A 15,704-nucleotide genomic window follows, 5' to 3' on the forward strand; every position below is an offset into this window, starting at 1 on the left:
TGCGCCTCTTGCCCCCTTGCTCAAGGCGCCCCACATATAAAAGGAGCTCAAAGCCTGTCTGGCTCTTCTACGCATGCGCTGCCCCTGCTGCAAAGCGCCGCCTGCTGGCTGCCCCGCCCGGAGATGTGCCCAGGATGAGCCTCCAACCCCGCCCCCCCCGCCTCGTGCTCCCACAATGCACTGCTCCCACCTAAGCCGCACGCGCGTCTGGAGGCAGAGCAGCGCCCCCTGCTGGACTCCCCGGGAAAGACACGCCGAGGAGAGCCGCTTGCCAAGGGCTGAAAGAGGCGCCTGGGGCAACGGGAACCGGGGCATGGCAAGAGTTCTCTGCGGCTGTGCAGCGGCACCAGGCATTTGCTGCTCCCCGCCCGTGCCCCGGGGCATGGGGCGATGTCCGAGCAGCCTCTGCCAACCTGGCGCCCTCCAGGATGTTGCACTGCTGCGCCTCCCACTGGCCTTGCCCAGCTACCGGCTTCCGTTTGGCGATGCCAGAAGCGAAGTCCGCTGGCCTCTTGGCCTGGCCTCCCTGGGGGCCGCCAGCAACCTTGCACTGCCTCCCCAGAACAGGCTGGGTGCATCTGAAATTTGGCTTGCACAAAACGGCATTTCTGAGGCTTGCCTGGGCACAGCCTGGGTGCAGGAAGCAGAGTCGGGTCTTCCCTCTGTCCGTCCGTGTAAGCGGGTAGCCCTCATAAACAGCGCTTTTTAATGGGAAAAAAAATAAAGGACGACGCTGCAGCCCTCCATTAAAAGCAAGGCAGGAAGAGTCGGTGTGCTGCGCCTGGAGCGGGGCTGGGGGGCGTGGAGGCTCCCAGCTGTAGCTCTTGGGTGGGGCGTGGGGGTCCTTTTCCCCTTCCCCGGATCGAGGCCTCCCCTTCCTCCTGCGAGGAGTACAGGTGGCGACCCCCCCCGGCAAAGCGCCCGCCCCCTCGGCGGGTCATTTCCTCTCCGGCTCGGCTCCGCCTCTTCTCCGCCTTGTCTGCCCGCGCCGCGCCAGGCCGGCCCCGACGCCTCCCGCCTCCTCCTCCCGCCGCCGATCCTTCCCTCCCTCCCTCCCTCCCTCCTTCCTTCCCCGCCGGCCGCCTCCCGCTCCGCCTCCCCGGCCACGCGCCCGCCCGCTCGCTCCCGCTCCCTGCTCGCCGCCGCCGCCGCCGCCTCTCCGTGCAGCCGGCGAGCGCGCCCACGTGCCCGGCGCCGCGATGGGCAGCCTGGTGCTGGAAGATGGCACGGTGGTGCGCGGACGCCCCTTCGGAGCCGCCAAGGTCGCCGCCGCCGGGGAAGTGGGTGAGTGGGGGGTCGGGGTCGGGGGGGGGGCTGGTGCGGGGGAGCGACAAAGGCGGGCCCCTCCCCCATCCCCCTCCCCCATCCTCATCCTCCTCTGGGTCCGCAGCTGCCCCGCCCCCCAGAGCCTTCTCCTTCCACGTGGGCGCGGGGCTTCTCCTTCCTCTCCTGCTTGGGGGGGGGGCGATCGGGGGTCCCCCTATAGGTCCGGGGCCGGGCGCTCAGCAGCCCCGAAGCACGCCGGCTGCCGCAGTTACTGGAGCACCTACGGTGGCATCTGGATTGGGCCCATTCTCTGTCCCCTGCAGAGGGGGCTGGGGAACACCCCGGAGGAAGCAAGCCCGGGTGGGGGCGGGTCTCCTCTCAGACCCTCCTTTATGCTTCTGCGACTTCGCTTTGTGTTGCAGAAATAATTCTGCATAAAGTGGGGGGGGGCAAGCACTCTCAGGCCCCCACAGAGACCTCTGGCTAATTTCAGTTTTTCAGACCCCAGCCCATAATAATAGTAAAATGAAAGGGCATGAAAACAAAATAAGACAGCCCCAAAACAGTGAGACTAATGTGCAGCTCTAAGCTGAGACAGAGCTCTGCGTTGGGCTAGATGACCCCTGAGGGTCCCTTCCAGCTCTGCAATTTTGAGATTCGATGATCTGGACCTGACGAGCCTAAAACAAGTCGTGAAACACACTAAACGCCAACAAATGGATCGATGTCTGCATGTGAAGCCCCCTTTGAGGCTGAGGTCCAGGCCAGGTAGCCCCCCTCCTGCGGAACCCTCTCAATTAGCCCTGGGGGGTCCCCAGAAGTGGGCCCTGGGGCTGCTGTGGGTCCGCCCTTCCTGCCCCCCCCCTTCCCTCCTGCAGGAGCAGCAACACCTGATACCTGAGCGGCTTCTGGCGCACTTCTAATTATCCGCCACCTGAGAAGGGATGTGGACGGGGAGAGGAGCGCAGCCCCAGAGAACATGGGGAGGGGGGCAGGGAGGTCTAGGTCCAGGGTCGCTGCACCTCTGCTTCCTCTGAAGCCCCCTGGAGGGTCAGGCGCCCTGCCCCATGGGGGGGGGGCTGATGGCGCAGCGGCAGCGCAGTTCCCTCTGGTGACCCACCAGCCCCTGGAGGTGGCTTTGGCCAGGTGACTGGGGTTGTGGCCGGCAACCCTTCACGGATCGGGGCAGGATGCAGGAGGGCACAGTGCTTGCCCCTGGGGCGGGGGGGAGGACGGGCCCCTTGCCCAGGGCCTTGCGGGGCTGACCAGGCCTCCTCCGCCTTCCCTCTCTCTCCGCAGTCTTCCAGACAGGCATGGTGGGCTACCTGGAAGCGCTGACAGACCCCTCCTACAAATCGCAGATCTTGGTGCTGACGTACCCCCTTGTCGGGAATTATGGGGTCCCGCCGGATGAGGAGGGTCCGTACGGCCTCAGCCGGGTGAGTAGGCAGGCAGAGACTCCTTCCAGGCTCCGCTTCTCGTAGCTTGTCGTCTGTTTTGGTTTGCGGCTCCTCGGCAAAGGCCGCTCTGAATGACACAGCTGGAGTTCACAATAGGAGCCCCATCCAGCCCTGAGAAGAAGCTGTCGGAAATGTCAAGCATTAGTCCTTTGGAATCCAGCCTGTGCTTGTATTTAGAGAAGTCGTAAATTAAACTTGTTTAAAAAGCCTTGATCAGATCACCAGGGTTCACACAGGGAGCTAAGAAGCAATCTTGCAGGACTGAAATGGTAATTCCCTGCTTCTGCAAATATACTGATGTGGGTCCCAGGTGGGCCTCTCTGTGGGGCTTATCCCACTCTCTCACAGCCCCCCCCCCCGGTGCATCAAGTGGGGGAGGAGGGACCCCCAACATGCACTGTGATGTCCTTTACGCAACATGTGGCCTTCGACTGGTGGCCCAGCCACGCCCCTCTCTGGACAGGGATCACCTAACTACTGTTGTCCGTTCTCTGGCAACCTCAAGGTTAGATTACTGCAATGCGTTCTGCGTAGGGCTGCCTCTGAAGACGGTTTGGAAACTTCAGCTGGTGCAGAATTCAGCAGCCAGGTTGCTCACCGGAGCAAGACGGTTTGAGCATATTGCACAAATCCTGGTCCAACTGCACTGGCTACCAATTAGTTTCCAGGCCCAATTCAAAGTGCTGGCTTTGACCTATAAAGCCTTAAACAGCTCAGGACACCAATACCTCAAGGACCTCCTCTTTCCATATGAACCTACCTGGACCCTGAGATCATCCTCTGAGGTCCTCCTTCGTGTGCCGCCTCCGCGAGAGGTCCAGAGGGTGGCAACACGAGAGCAGGGCCTTCTCTGCAGTGGCTCCCCGTCTGCGGAATGCTCTCCCCAGGGAAGCTCACCTGGTGCCTTCATTATACACCTTCAGGCGCCAGGCAAAAAGGTTCCTCTTTAACCAGGCCTTTGGTTGATTTGATTGGCACCCTATGCCCTTTTAAAATGTGGCTGTTTTCTTGGGGGGGGGGGGGGGTTATTGCCTTGTAGCTTTTATTTTGACTATGTATTTTGTCGTTTTATACCTTGATTTTATTCAGTGATCCGCCATGAGACCCCCAGGTATAGGGCATGTACGGTATATAAATTCAAATAATACTATTAATAATACTGTAATAATAAGTAGTTAAACCGCGGAACTCCTTCCCACAGGAGGCCGTGGTGGCCACCAAGCTAGATGGCTTTGAAAGAGGATGAGACACATTCATGGTGGGCTCTCCATGGCTGCCAGCCAAGATGCTGCAGCTCCGTCTCCACAACTGGAGGCAGCCTCGCTTCCCAAAACTACGGGAGAGTTGCTCTCGTGGTGGCCCCTGGGAAAACAAGCTTCTGGGCTAGATGGGCCCCTCCTGGATGGATCCTGCAGGCGCTTCTTACATTCTTCAAGACTGCGGTGGTGGGATGCTGGTCCTGATTCCCTCTCCTCTTCCTCCTCCTCCTCCTCCTAGTGGTTTGAGTCCAGCTCCATCCACGTGTCGGCCCTCATCGTGGGCGAGTGTTCCCGAAACCCCAGCCACTGGAGTGCCACGACCTCGCTTGACCGCTGGCTGCAGGAAAAGGGGATTCCTGGCCTGGAAGGTGAGCCGAGGGCCCGACGGGAAGGCCCTGGGGGGCAGCAGGAGGGGCTGGTGAGGGGGGCAGAGGGCTGAGCCTGGGGGTGCGCTCCCTCTGCTGCACCCAGGCTGTGCTGTCAGCCTCAGTTTCCCATGTGTAAGACGTGGCCTTCATTATAGAGTCCAGTAGGGGAAAACACATAGGTGGGAAATGCAGAAATGGGGGGATTATAGAGACCCCCCCCAGGAGACCAACTAAGTTAACGGAAGTCACCAGACCCTTATATATGGTGAGGAGGGTGGCCAATCCCCCATTCCCACCCCCCTTCTGAGTAATACCCCTCCCCACCCTCTCACTATATATAAGGGTGACTTCCGTTTCGGTGTATTGTGCGTGCCTCGGTTTCCCCGCTGAGTCCAGCAGGGTCTGCAAGGGACGCATGTGCGGATGAGCCTGTCCTGGATCTCACTGGCCCTTTGCCCTTGCAGGAGTGGACACTCGAGCGCTGACCAAGAGGATCCGGGAAAAGGGCAGCTTGCTGGGCAGGCTGGTGCCCGATGGTGTCCCTAACACCCACCTGCCCTTTGAGGACCCCAACAAGAGACACTTGGTGAAGGAGGTCTCCCTCCAAGTAAGTGGGGACCTTGGGCGGTTGGACCTGGAGGTGGCATGTCTGATGGGGGGGGGGCTAGTCTGGTCTGCAAAGCACCGGTCCAAAGGTGCAGGGAAAATGCCCGTCTGCAATTTGACAAAAGAGGGAGATTCCCCTGCTTGCTGGCGCCAGATTGGCATTGGAGCCCAAGCCCCCCTCCTGTGTCCTCTGGCCGCCTGCCCGGTTGGGTGGGTGGGTGGGTGGGCCTTCCTCCTTGCTAAGTGTGGGGCGCCTGGGCTTCTCAGAGCCTGCAGTTCTGCGGCAGGGCTTGGCTGCCCAGGAAGGGATCTGCTTTTGTGCATGGCGGAGTTTGCTTGTGGGCCTGGATGTGGCCCCGTGGCATTGGGGGGCTTAGCAGGAGAGCAGGCTATGCTCCAGCCTCCACGGCTGCAGGTTTCATGGACTGCTTGGACGTAGCAGAATGGTGGAAGGAAGCAGCTGGAGACCCCCAAGGGAAGAATGCTCAGAGCCCAGAGAGAGGTGGTGGGAGGGTGGTGAGTGGCCAGTGGGAGGAGGTGTCGGAGGCAGAAGGGGTAACAGGACTTAGTGAGCGGGGAGAGTCTGTGCCAGAGAGCAGTCCAGAATCAGAGGCAGAAGCTGAAGGAGGGAGACCAAGAGGCAGAGATGGGTCCCGCTGGTGAAGAGCCACGGGGTCCCAGAACCAGAAGAGGCATGAAGAGGGAGGGGCAGAGACAGGCACGCCAACCAAGTCTCAGATTGCTTGGGAAAAACCTGGGAGAGGAGGAGACTTAGGCAAATATCAGCCTTGTAGGGGCAAGATCTTCCAGGAAATGTTGCTGGGCTCTCTAGGCCTGGCCTCCTGAGTAGACCTTGTTTCCTTGAATAAGGAGTTAACTTCACTGACGCCGTGTGATTTATTGCTGACTTGCTCCTGGCAAGAGGCAGCAACGCTTCTGAATGCCATTTCCCGGAAACCACAGAAGGAGAGAGAGGCCTCTCGTGCTCAAATCCTGCTTGTGGGTTTCGCAAAAGAGGCACTTGGTTAGCCACTGTGAGGACAGGGTGCTGGGTTCGATTTCATTGCCCTGATCCAGCAGGCTCTCCTTATGTGGCCAGGAGCACAGAGCCATCATGAGCGAGCATCCTGGGGGGTGGGGGTGTTTCGTGGGCCAGCCTGGCACCTGAGCGCCCCCTGCCCACCCCAGGACGCTCCCTTGCTGGCCATCAGCGTCACTCTTCCTCCCTGCCTCCCCCCGACTGACTAGGCACCCCGCCTCTTCAACCCCGGGGGATGCGTCAGGATCACGGCCGTCGACTGTGGCCTGAAGTACAACCAGATCCGGTGCCTCTGCAGCCGTGGCGCAGCCGTCAGAGTGGTGCCCTGGGACCACCCCCTGGACAGCGCAGGTGAGCGGGGCAGCCGGGGCCAGGGGGAGGCTGCTGGCAGAAGGACACGGGGAGGGGGGGGTCTTGGGGGTGCCGAGGGTCTGTCCCAGCCTGCCCCATTTCTGGATTCTCTTCCCAGAGTTCGACGGCCTGTTTGTCAGCAACGGCCCCGGAGACCCCCAGCTCTGCCAAGTGACGGTTGCCAACCTGCGCCGTGTCCTGGAGCTGCCAACGCCAAAGCCCGTCTTTGGGATCTGCCTGGGCCACCAGCTGCTGGCGCTGGCCATCGGGGCCAAGACCTACAAGATGAAGTAGGTCTCTGTCTTGGGAGATTGAGGGCGAAAGCCGCTCTCTTTTTTTGCAGCTTGCGGTTAACCTGTGGAACTCCCTGCCCCAGGAGGCAGAGATGGCCTGCAACCTGGGTGGCTTTAAAAGACGATTAGAAGTTTTTAACGCCTAATGTGTTTATTATGTTGTGTTGGAAGCCGCTGCCCTGGCTGGGGCAACCCGTTTCAATGGGCAGGGGACAAGTAATATATTATTAGTAGCACCAGGAGATGACAAAATCACGGAGGGCTCCTAGCCAAGTTGCCTCTGCTCTCCCTGCTCAGTTGGTGCTTCCAAATCCCCGTTTCTGGAAGCCACAGGAGGGCTGGTGGCCAGATCCTGCTTGCTGGTTTCCCATCATGGGCATTTGGTTGGCCCCCGTGAGAACAGGAGGCTGGACTCAAGGGGCCACGGGCCGGATCCAGCTGCAGGGCCCTTCCTGCGCTCTGGAGGGTAGCAGAGGCCACCTCTGGCCATTGCAAGTTCGCATTGGGCACAGAAGTCCTTTGGCTGCTCCCTCTGGCCAGGCCTGACTTCCCTCCTCTCCCCACCTGGGCAGGTACGGAAACCGCGGGCACAACCAGCCGTGCCTCCACCAGGGCTCCCAGCGCTGCTTCATCACCTCCCAGAACCACGGCTTTGCGGTCGACTCGGCTAGCCTGCCGGCCGGCTGGTCCACCCTCTTCAGCAACGCCAACGACCTCTCCAACGAGGGCCTCGTCCACGACTCCAAGCCTTTCTTCAGGTGAGAGGCGGTGGGGGTGTGTTTGCATTGGGGGGTGTCTTCCCTCCCTCCTGCCCCCTTTTGGAGTGGGGAGTACGGTGCGTGGCAGAGCACCTGCTGGGGGTTGGGGCAGGTGACCATTGGGATCCCCTCCGACTCTCCAGTTCCAGGTTTCTGTGCGCTGGCAGGGTCTCCCTACACCCCTGGGGCTCCTGACCCCCCAAAGCCTTTTCTCTCTCTCCCCCTTTCAGTGTGCAGTTTCACCCTGAGCACAATGCTGGACCCACAGACCTGGAGTGTCTCTTTGACATCTTCCTGGAGACGGTGCGGGGCCAGGCGGAGGGAGCGCAGAGCCCTGAGACAGGTGCCCGCTGGGGGGGGGGGCGGGGGCAGGTCTGGTCCCTGAGGGGCTGCGGAAGACCCTCATTTCCACCTTGCGTGCTGGTGGGGCCTGCCCCACTCTGCCCTGTCCGGGTTGAGGTATCGTAGGCACCTCAGGTGGGGCTGGACCACTGAGTTAACTGAGATGCCCCCTTTTTCTTTCTCTCTCTCCCCCCCCCACCTCAGTTCGTGAGCTCCTGCAGCACCGCCTCTGCTTTGCCAAAATGCCCCCCGCCAGCAGCACTGCCCGGCCCCACAAGGTGCTCATCCTGGGCTCAGGGGGGCTCTCTATAGGGCAGGCTGGCGAATTTGACTACTCTGGCTCCCAGGTGAGTTGAGTGGGGGAGGGGAGGGGAGGGGGGCCATCAATTTGATTTGATTGACCGTAGTTCTGTGCCACTTTCCCCCCGTTGAGACGAATCCCAAAGCGGCTTACAAAACAATAAGTAGCAATAATGTAATTTTATTTTACCTTCCTTGTTTACACTGTTTGCAGACTACCCTTCACTCCACAAAGTGAGGAGCAAAGTAATGAAAATAGAGAAAAGTAGTGTACAAAAATCAGAAAATCATGTAAACAACATCAGTAAACAACTAAACAATTGTATCGTGAACAAGCAAAATTACAACTTGAATTTATATTGGGAGCAAGTAATAAAAACACAGAAAAGCAACATTCAGAAATTACAGAAACATGTCAACAGCACCAATAAAGAACTAAAATTTATCATAACTTTATCATAAACAAGCAAATCTACAACAGAATAAATATTAGCCAAAAATTTCAGATCCTCACAGGGACAACAAAAATCATATATTTGTAATTAACAAATCACCAATAAAGCAATTGCAATCTGTAGAACACTCTTGGCAAACCTGCAACTAAAAAAACAAGCTAGACATCACAATGACCACAGAAGTCATGTTTTATGCTAAACAAATCAATGAGGCATTTATAATCTCTAAAACAATAAACAAGATAGCAACCCGAAAATATGCTAAGCCCTAGTAAATTAACACACAAATACTACCCCTGCCCCGATGACTCATACTCCTTCACTCTGTTTATTAAAATACACAAGCCACACAGAAGGTCCCTGATCTCACAGAAGTATCTGCAGCTAATCTAGACTTTAAAGTTATTGGTGGGGGGATAGGGCTTGGGGCTTTTGGGGGGGGGTGATGGGAGGGAGGTCAGGGTGCTGGGAGCACGTGGGGACTGTCACAGTGTGGGTGCAGCTGAGACCCCCCCCCCCCGGGAGCATCTCCTGGAGGTGCTAATCTCTCCCTATCAGCCAAGGCCACGTGAAGCTTGGCAAACTCCCTTCCCACAATAGGGCGGCCTCCCTACGCATTTGCGTTCCTTCAGATTGTGAACGTCGTGGTTGCAAATTCGAGGTTGTTCCCTTGGCTGGCGTCCTTGTTGGCAAGGCGGATTGGCAGGGGGACGGACGGACGACACACACACACACGCCTGACCCAATTCCCTCTTCCTTCCTTCCCTCCCTCCCTCCCTGCCAGGCCATCAAGGCCCTGAAGGAGGAGAGCATTCAGACTGTGCTGATCAACCCCAACATTGCCACTGTGCAGACCTCGAAAGGCCTGGCGGACAAAGTCTACTTCCTGCCCATCACCCCTGACTACGTGGCTCAGGTGAGCTGGCCTCCCCCCTTCTCCCCCCTCACCGTGGAATTGTAGAATTCAGAGGGACGCTCAAGGGGCAAGTGGTATCCTGAGTCACCTGGAGGCAGCAAGTAGTGGCTGCTGCTACCCCTCTGCTCCAAGAATTTGTGCCATCCTCTTTTAAATCTGTCCAGATCGGTGGCCCTCACTGCCTCTTGTGGCAGCGAGTTCCGCAGTTTAACTCTGCGCTGCATGAAGAAGGGCTTTCTTCTCTCTGTCCTGAACCTTTCTTGGGTGCCTCAGAGTCATACTGTTACGAGGGAGGGAGGGAGGGAGGGAGGGAGGGAGGGAGGGAGAAAAGACTCTCACATAGCAGGGACCTCAGCGGTGCCTGGGTGGCCCCCAGAGTTTTGGAGAGAGGAGAGGCGGGTGCTCGATGGAGACTGTGCCCGTGTGGCAACCTCCTCTGCTCCTCCCTTTTCAGTCCCCTCCTGGTTCTGCAGGAAAGGGTAGGGAAGGATCTGATCCTTTGCTTGCCTGGCCTGCTTCCTCCTCCAGCTCTGAATCTTCTCCTGCCCCCCACTCCCCGGTCAGGCTCCAGCCCCCTTTCCGCTGGAGTCCTGCCAATTCCCGACACCTCCTTTCCCCGCGACCAGGTCATCAAGAACGAGCGCCCCGATGGGATCCTGCTGACCTTCGGGGGCCAGACGGCCCTGAACTGCGGCGTGGAGCTGACCAAGGCGGGCGTCCTGGAGCGCTACCACGTCCGCGTTCTGGGCACTCCGGTGACCTCCATCGAGATGACGGAGGACCGCAAGGTCTTTGTGGAGAAGATGGAGGAGATCGGGGAGCATGTGGCGCCCAGCGAGGCCGCCTGCTCCCTCGAACAGGTGAGGGGGCTCACGCAGGGCGACCGCCTTCATTCTCAAGGCTGGCCTTTCCTTTGCGGGAGGTGGTCCCCAAGGCAAGGGGGGGGGCTTGTTCCTGCAGGAAGAAGGTCTGGAAGAGCCCTGCTGGCTTCTCTTTGTAGAGGGGGAGCTTCTGAAAATCGGGGTGGGGGGCTGCTATATCTGAGTGGCTACAAAGGGCCAGAGGGGTCCACCCCCACTAAACACACACACTGCCCCAGAATATGCAGTGCGAACGGACCCGGAGACTGGAGGTGCCAGTCGCTGGGCACCCTTGGGGCCTCCTGGAGGAGGCCGGGCCCCTCACTGCTCCCTCCCTCCCTCCTCCCCCCCAGGCGCAGGCGGCGGCTGAGAGGCTGGGCTACCCGGTGCTTGTGCGCTCTGCCTATGCGCTGGGCGGCCTGGGCTCCGGCTTTGCCAACGGGCGAGAGGAGCTGACGGCGCTGGTGAGCCAGGCCTTTGCCCACACCTCCCAAGTGCTGGTGGACAAGTCGCTCAAGGGCTGGAAGGAGATCGAGTACGAGGTGGTGCGGGATGCCTACGACAACTGCGTCACGGTGAGCAGCGGGGGGGGGGGCGTCTTTGTTGGAGACAAGGGGGCAGGGCTGGCATTCGCAGGACCCGCTTGGTCCTCACCCGTTGGATCTCTGCCTGGAAGCGGCCAGTCCGGGAAAGTCACTAATGGTTCATAGAATTGAAAGGAAATCGCAGCTAAAGGATCCCTGAGAGAGATCCCTAAAGGAGATTGTGGACTCTCTCCCACTGGAGGTTTTTAAGCAGAGGTTGGGTGACCACCTGGCACTGAGATTCCTGCATTGCAAGAGGTTGGACTAGATGACCCTCGGGGGTCCCTTTCAACGCTGCAATTCTATGATCTCTACTTCAAAACTTCCTGTGAGGGAGAGTCCTCCTCCTCCTCCGAGTAAATTTCATTTGATTTTATAAAGAGAGATACAAATAATAATAATAATAATTTGATGATGATGATGATGATGATAATTTATTACTTATATCTACCCCCCATATCTGCCCAGGCCTCCCCAGCCTTTCTGGGCGGCTGCCAACAGAATACTGAAAACACAGTAAAACATCAAACATTAAAAACTTCCCTAAACAAAGGTTATTATTAATTCTCTTCCCCCCCCCCCCCCGGACTAAAACATTTATCTAGATACAATAAAAACTTACATCCAGTGGAAAAGAGAGAGAAAAGAAATAGATAAAAAGAGATAGGAGAAGGATTACCGTATTGGCCCGGATATAAGCCTCACCTTAAAAATCCAAGGGGGAAAAAGAAGAAAACAATACCTGAATATAGGCCGCTCCCGTTCCATTTTACCGTATGTCTATTTTAGCAGTGATATTGTAAAAGCAATTTTTTGTAAGGTGGTGTATATAAGCCACCCTTTAACTTTTCACGGTCGGAATTTGGAGTGAAACGTGAGGCTTACGCTCCGGCCAATAAGGTAAAAGAAAGAAATACAGTTAAGAAACAAAGGAATTTCCGATTCTTCATCTGCCAGCTACATATAGACATTATTCGATGTCGCACCCACTGCCGGAACAGCTTGTGTGGTTGGGGAGGGGGCGTGTTTGTGCCCCAGAAGGGACCCCCTCTTCCCACCTGCCTCACCTGCTCTCCCCCTCCCCTCCCCGAGCCAGGTGTGCAACATGGAGAACCTGGACCCGCTGGGCATCCACACGGGGGAGTCCATCGTGGTGGCCCCCAGCCAGACGCTCAATGACCGCGAGTACAACCTCCTGCGCACCACGGCCATCAAGGTGGTGCGGCACCTGGGCATCGTGGGCGAGTGTAACATCCAGTATGCCCTGAACCCTGAATCTGAGCAGGTGAGACCCGGCCGGTGGGTTGGGGTGGGGTGGGGTGGCTGCCCTGTGCCCGAGCAGCGCACGCCGGCTTCTGCCCTCTCTGGCCCCCGGCTGCCTGCTCAAGCCCCCCTTGCCCCCTGTGGCTGGATCTGCTCCCGCAACCTTCTCTTTTGCCCCCCCCCCCCCGCAGTACTACATCATCGAGGTGAATGCCCGGCTGTCGCGGAGCTCAGCGCTGGCAAGCAAGGCCACCGGCTACCCCTTGGCATACGTGGCTGCCAAGCTGGCTTTGGGCATCCCTCTGCCCGTCCTCAGGTAATGCCCGCCGTGGGGTGGGGCATCGCTCCGCCGAATCCTGGCTGGGACTGGGGGCTTGCTGCTCACAGGATCCGAGGGTCCTTCCCTGCTTTCCTTGCAAGAAGCGTCCCTTGAAACACAGAAGCGGCCTGGATTTGAGCTGCCCTCGCTTGGCACCAAAGATGTATCATGACGGTGCTAGGCGAGGCTCCCTGGGGAGAGCTTTCCACATACAGGGTCGTGGGTTTGAGCCCCGTGTTGGGCAGGCAATTCCTGCCTTGCAGGGGGTTGGGCTAGATGGCCCTCGGGGGTGCCTTCCGACCGTACGATTCTCTGCCCCAGGAACTCGGTCACCAACTCCACCACCGCCTGCTTTGAGCCCAGCCTGGATTACTGCGTGGTCAAGATCCCGCGCTGGGACCTCAGCAAGTTTCTGCGCGTCAGCACCAAGATTGGCAGCTCCATGAAGAGTGTGGGTGAGCGGGGGGGGGAGGGGGGGTCCCTGGGAGACCCAGCTGAGCTCGCTTGGTTGGAGGTCCTTCTGAGACACTGAAGAGGCAGGATTTGGTCCTTTTGCCTTTCGCGGGTCTAGAACTTTCAGTTAAGAGCATAAGCCCCGGACCAGCGTAGACCCGGAGTCAGGACTGGAGTCAGATGCCGTTCAGCAAAGTTAACTCTATTCAAGGAGACAACTCTGCAACCCTCCCCGACAGCAGGTCTTGCCCCTACAGAGCAGCTTCCAGGACTGAGCTTCCACCCTCTCTGAGGCTCTTCTCTCGGATGTTTCCCCGGCAGTCTCTCTCTCTTCCTCTCTCTCTCTCTCTCATTTTTATTAGTTTTTACACATATTTTCCAACATAGCATCCATTTAAGCATTTCGAAATGTTTGGCTATCACAGCCTAAGACGTCCTTCAATCTCGACTGATGGTTTTCTAAAGTCATTCTAATTATGCATTTTGTTACTATAATTATTGCTATAAACTCAAATTTCCAGTACATCTATTCTTAACTCTCCCCCTCCCAGTAATTTATAAATTACTACTTAACAAAACTTCTTTTAACCCTACAAGCGATGTCGATTCCCCAGCAGTCTCTAAGCTGCAACTCTGGCCTCTGTTCCGCCCTCCTCGTGATCCTGCGCAGTCTTGGAGGCCAGTGGGGGGGGGAGACTCCTGCGATTCTTCAGCAGCCTCGTGACCCCCCTCCTCTGCTTCAGCCTCAGAGTCTGAACTGCTCCCTGTCGCCGACTCTCTGTTGCCCCTTCGGCATCTGGACCCACCCCCACCCTTCTCCCTCGGATCTTGCTTTGGGGAACAGGCTCCCTTTGGATCATTTGATAACTTGCCTCTTGCCCACCCCCCTTCTTTCCTGCCCACCCCCCAGGCGAGGTGATGGCGATTGGGCGCAGCTTTGAAGAGGCCTTCCAGAAGGCTCTGCGCATGGTGGATGAGAACTGTGTGGGCTTTGACCACACCGTGAAGCCCGCTTCAGACATGGTAAGGAGAGAGTCCGGCTGCCCTCCTGGCAAGACTGTGCCTGCCCCACCGGGCTCAGAGCTCTGACCCTCTCTGTCTGCCTGCCCCCCCCCTTTCCTCAACCCACAGGAGCTGGAGACACCAACCGACAAGCGCATCTTTGTCCTGGCGGCCGCCCTGCGGGCCGGCTACTCCATCGAGCGCCTCTACGAGCTGACCAAGATTGACCGCTGGTTCCTGCACAAGATGAAGAACATCGCGGACCATGCCCTGTGCCTCGAGTCCTACCGCCAGGCTGAGCCGGGCTCCATGCCAACCGCCGTCCTCAAGCTGGCCAAGCAGCTTGGCTTCTCAGACAAACAGGTGGCCCAAGCTGTGCTCAGGTACCTGGAGGTGTGCCCCCCCCCATCCAGCCAGGAGCAGCAGCCCCCTCTCCCCCTGTGGGGAATAGCAAGGGAGGGAGGGCATCGCTGCAGGCCTGACTGCCAGGGTGCCAGCGTGTTCGGCACTTCTTTCAGCTGTCCCGGGGCAATTGTTATGGAATCATAGTAATCCAGCCAAATCCCTGCAATCACAGGAATCACAGGAAAAGATGCCGCGGCTCATGGGAGTTGTCATCCAAGCCACCTGGAGGGCACCAGGTTGGCCATGGCTAAGCTAGGCCAAGATATGATTTTAGGGTTGGAAGGGTCCCCCGAGGGCCATCTAGTCCAACCCCCTGCAATGCAGGAATCGCAGCTAAAGAATCCCTGACAGATGACCACCCCACTTCTGTTCAAAAACCTCCAGCGAAGGAGAGTCCGCCCCCTTCCGACGTCATCTGTTCCACTGCCAAACGGCAATTCCCGTCAGAAGAGTTCTTCCTAATGTTTAGCGGAATCTCCTTTCTTGTTTCCTGGCTCCCTTGCTTCAGGTCCTTCTCTCTGAAGCAGGAGGAAACACGCTTCCTCCCTCTTCCATGGGGCAGCCCTTCAGGTGTGAGAGGGGACACGAGAGCCACCTTCCCATATCTGAAGGGCTGCCCCACGGAAGAGGGAGCAAGCCTGTTTTTTGCTGCTCTGGAGGGTAGGACTCGAACCCACGGCTTTGAGTGACGAGAAAGGAGATTCCGACAGATGGAAAAACTTTATGCAGGTGAGAGCTGTTTGACAGCAGAACAGATCCCCTCAGGAGGTTGTGGGCTGTCCTTCCTTGGAGGTTTCTGAGCAGAGCTTGGATGGCCGTCTGTCAGAGATGCTTTAGCGGAGATTCCTGCATGGCAGGCAGGGGGGCTGGACTAGGAGTCACCTCCGACTGTGATTCTATAGACCCCAGGTGGCACCAGGCAAGGTGAGGGAAGAGCCCTTTCCAAAATCCCTAACGCTCAGCGTGTTACAAGGGAACTTTTCCTCTTGCAGCACGGAGCTGGCCGTCAGGAAGATGCGCCACGACCTGAAGATTCTGCCGGTGGTCAAGCAGATCGACACGGTGGCGGCCGAGTGGCCGGCCCAGACCAACTACCTCTACCTGACCTACAACGGGGTGGAGCACGACCTGGCCTTCCGCGAGCCCCACGTCATGGTCATTGGCTCCGGCGTCTACCGCATCGGCAGCAGCGTGGAGTTCGACTGGTGCGCCGTGGGCTGCATTCAGGAGCTGCGCAAGGTGAGCCTTTTCCCGGGGGGGGGGGGCTGGGTCCAAGGGACCCCCAGTCTATTCCCCCCCCCCGTCTCCCTCGGTGATGCTAGCCGTTGTATTCCATAGAATTGTAGGGTTGAAAGGGACCCCCAAGGGACATCTAGTCCAGCCCCCTGCCGTGCAGGAACCTCAG

The 15,704-nt window shown here is 58.1% G+C and overlaps 1 protein-coding gene across 2 annotated transcripts in view; it reads left to right on the forward strand.

The window, feature by feature from the left end:
- The first annotated feature begins 1,166 nt into the window (after positions 1-1,166).
- Positions 1,167-15,704, forward strand: part of CAD (carbamoyl-phosphate synthetase 2, aspartate transcarbamylase, and dihydroorotase) — a 35,759-nt gene continuing 21,221 nt past the window's right edge. For both annotated transcript variants that reach the window (XM_033145282.1, XM_033145281.1), the window contains exons 1-18: positions 1,167-1,284; positions 2,566-2,705; positions 4,224-4,353; positions 4,818-4,960; positions 6,208-6,349; positions 6,468-6,639; positions 7,215-7,400; positions 7,631-7,743; positions 7,947-8,089; positions 9,282-9,413; positions 10,040-10,273; positions 10,627-10,848; positions 11,954-12,142; positions 12,312-12,436; positions 12,761-12,894; positions 13,803-13,915; positions 14,024-14,277; positions 15,292-15,538. In XM_033145282.1, the coding sequence (XP_033001173.1) occupies positions 1,200-1,284; positions 2,566-2,705; positions 4,224-4,353; positions 4,818-4,960; positions 6,208-6,349; positions 6,468-6,639; positions 7,215-7,400; positions 7,631-7,743; positions 7,947-8,089; positions 9,282-9,413; positions 10,040-10,273; positions 10,627-10,848; positions 11,954-12,142; positions 12,312-12,436; positions 12,761-12,894; positions 13,803-13,915; positions 14,024-14,277; positions 15,292-15,538 (2,904 nt within the window). In that variant the 5' untranslated portion in view covers positions 1,167-1,199. The remainder of the gene's footprint in view (positions 1,285-2,565; positions 2,706-4,223; positions 4,354-4,817; positions 4,961-6,207; positions 6,350-6,467; positions 6,640-7,214; positions 7,401-7,630; positions 7,744-7,946; positions 8,090-9,281; positions 9,414-10,039; positions 10,274-10,626; positions 10,849-11,953; positions 12,143-12,311; positions 12,437-12,760; positions 12,895-13,802; positions 13,916-14,023; positions 14,278-15,291; positions 15,539-15,704) is intronic.

This window comes from Lacerta agilis, chromosome 3, assembly GCF_009819535.1.
Source record: "Lacerta agilis isolate rLacAgi1 chromosome 3, rLacAgi1.pri, whole genome shotgun sequence".
Taxonomy (NCBI): domain Eukaryota; kingdom Metazoa; phylum Chordata; class Lepidosauria; order Squamata; family Lacertidae; genus Lacerta; species Lacerta agilis.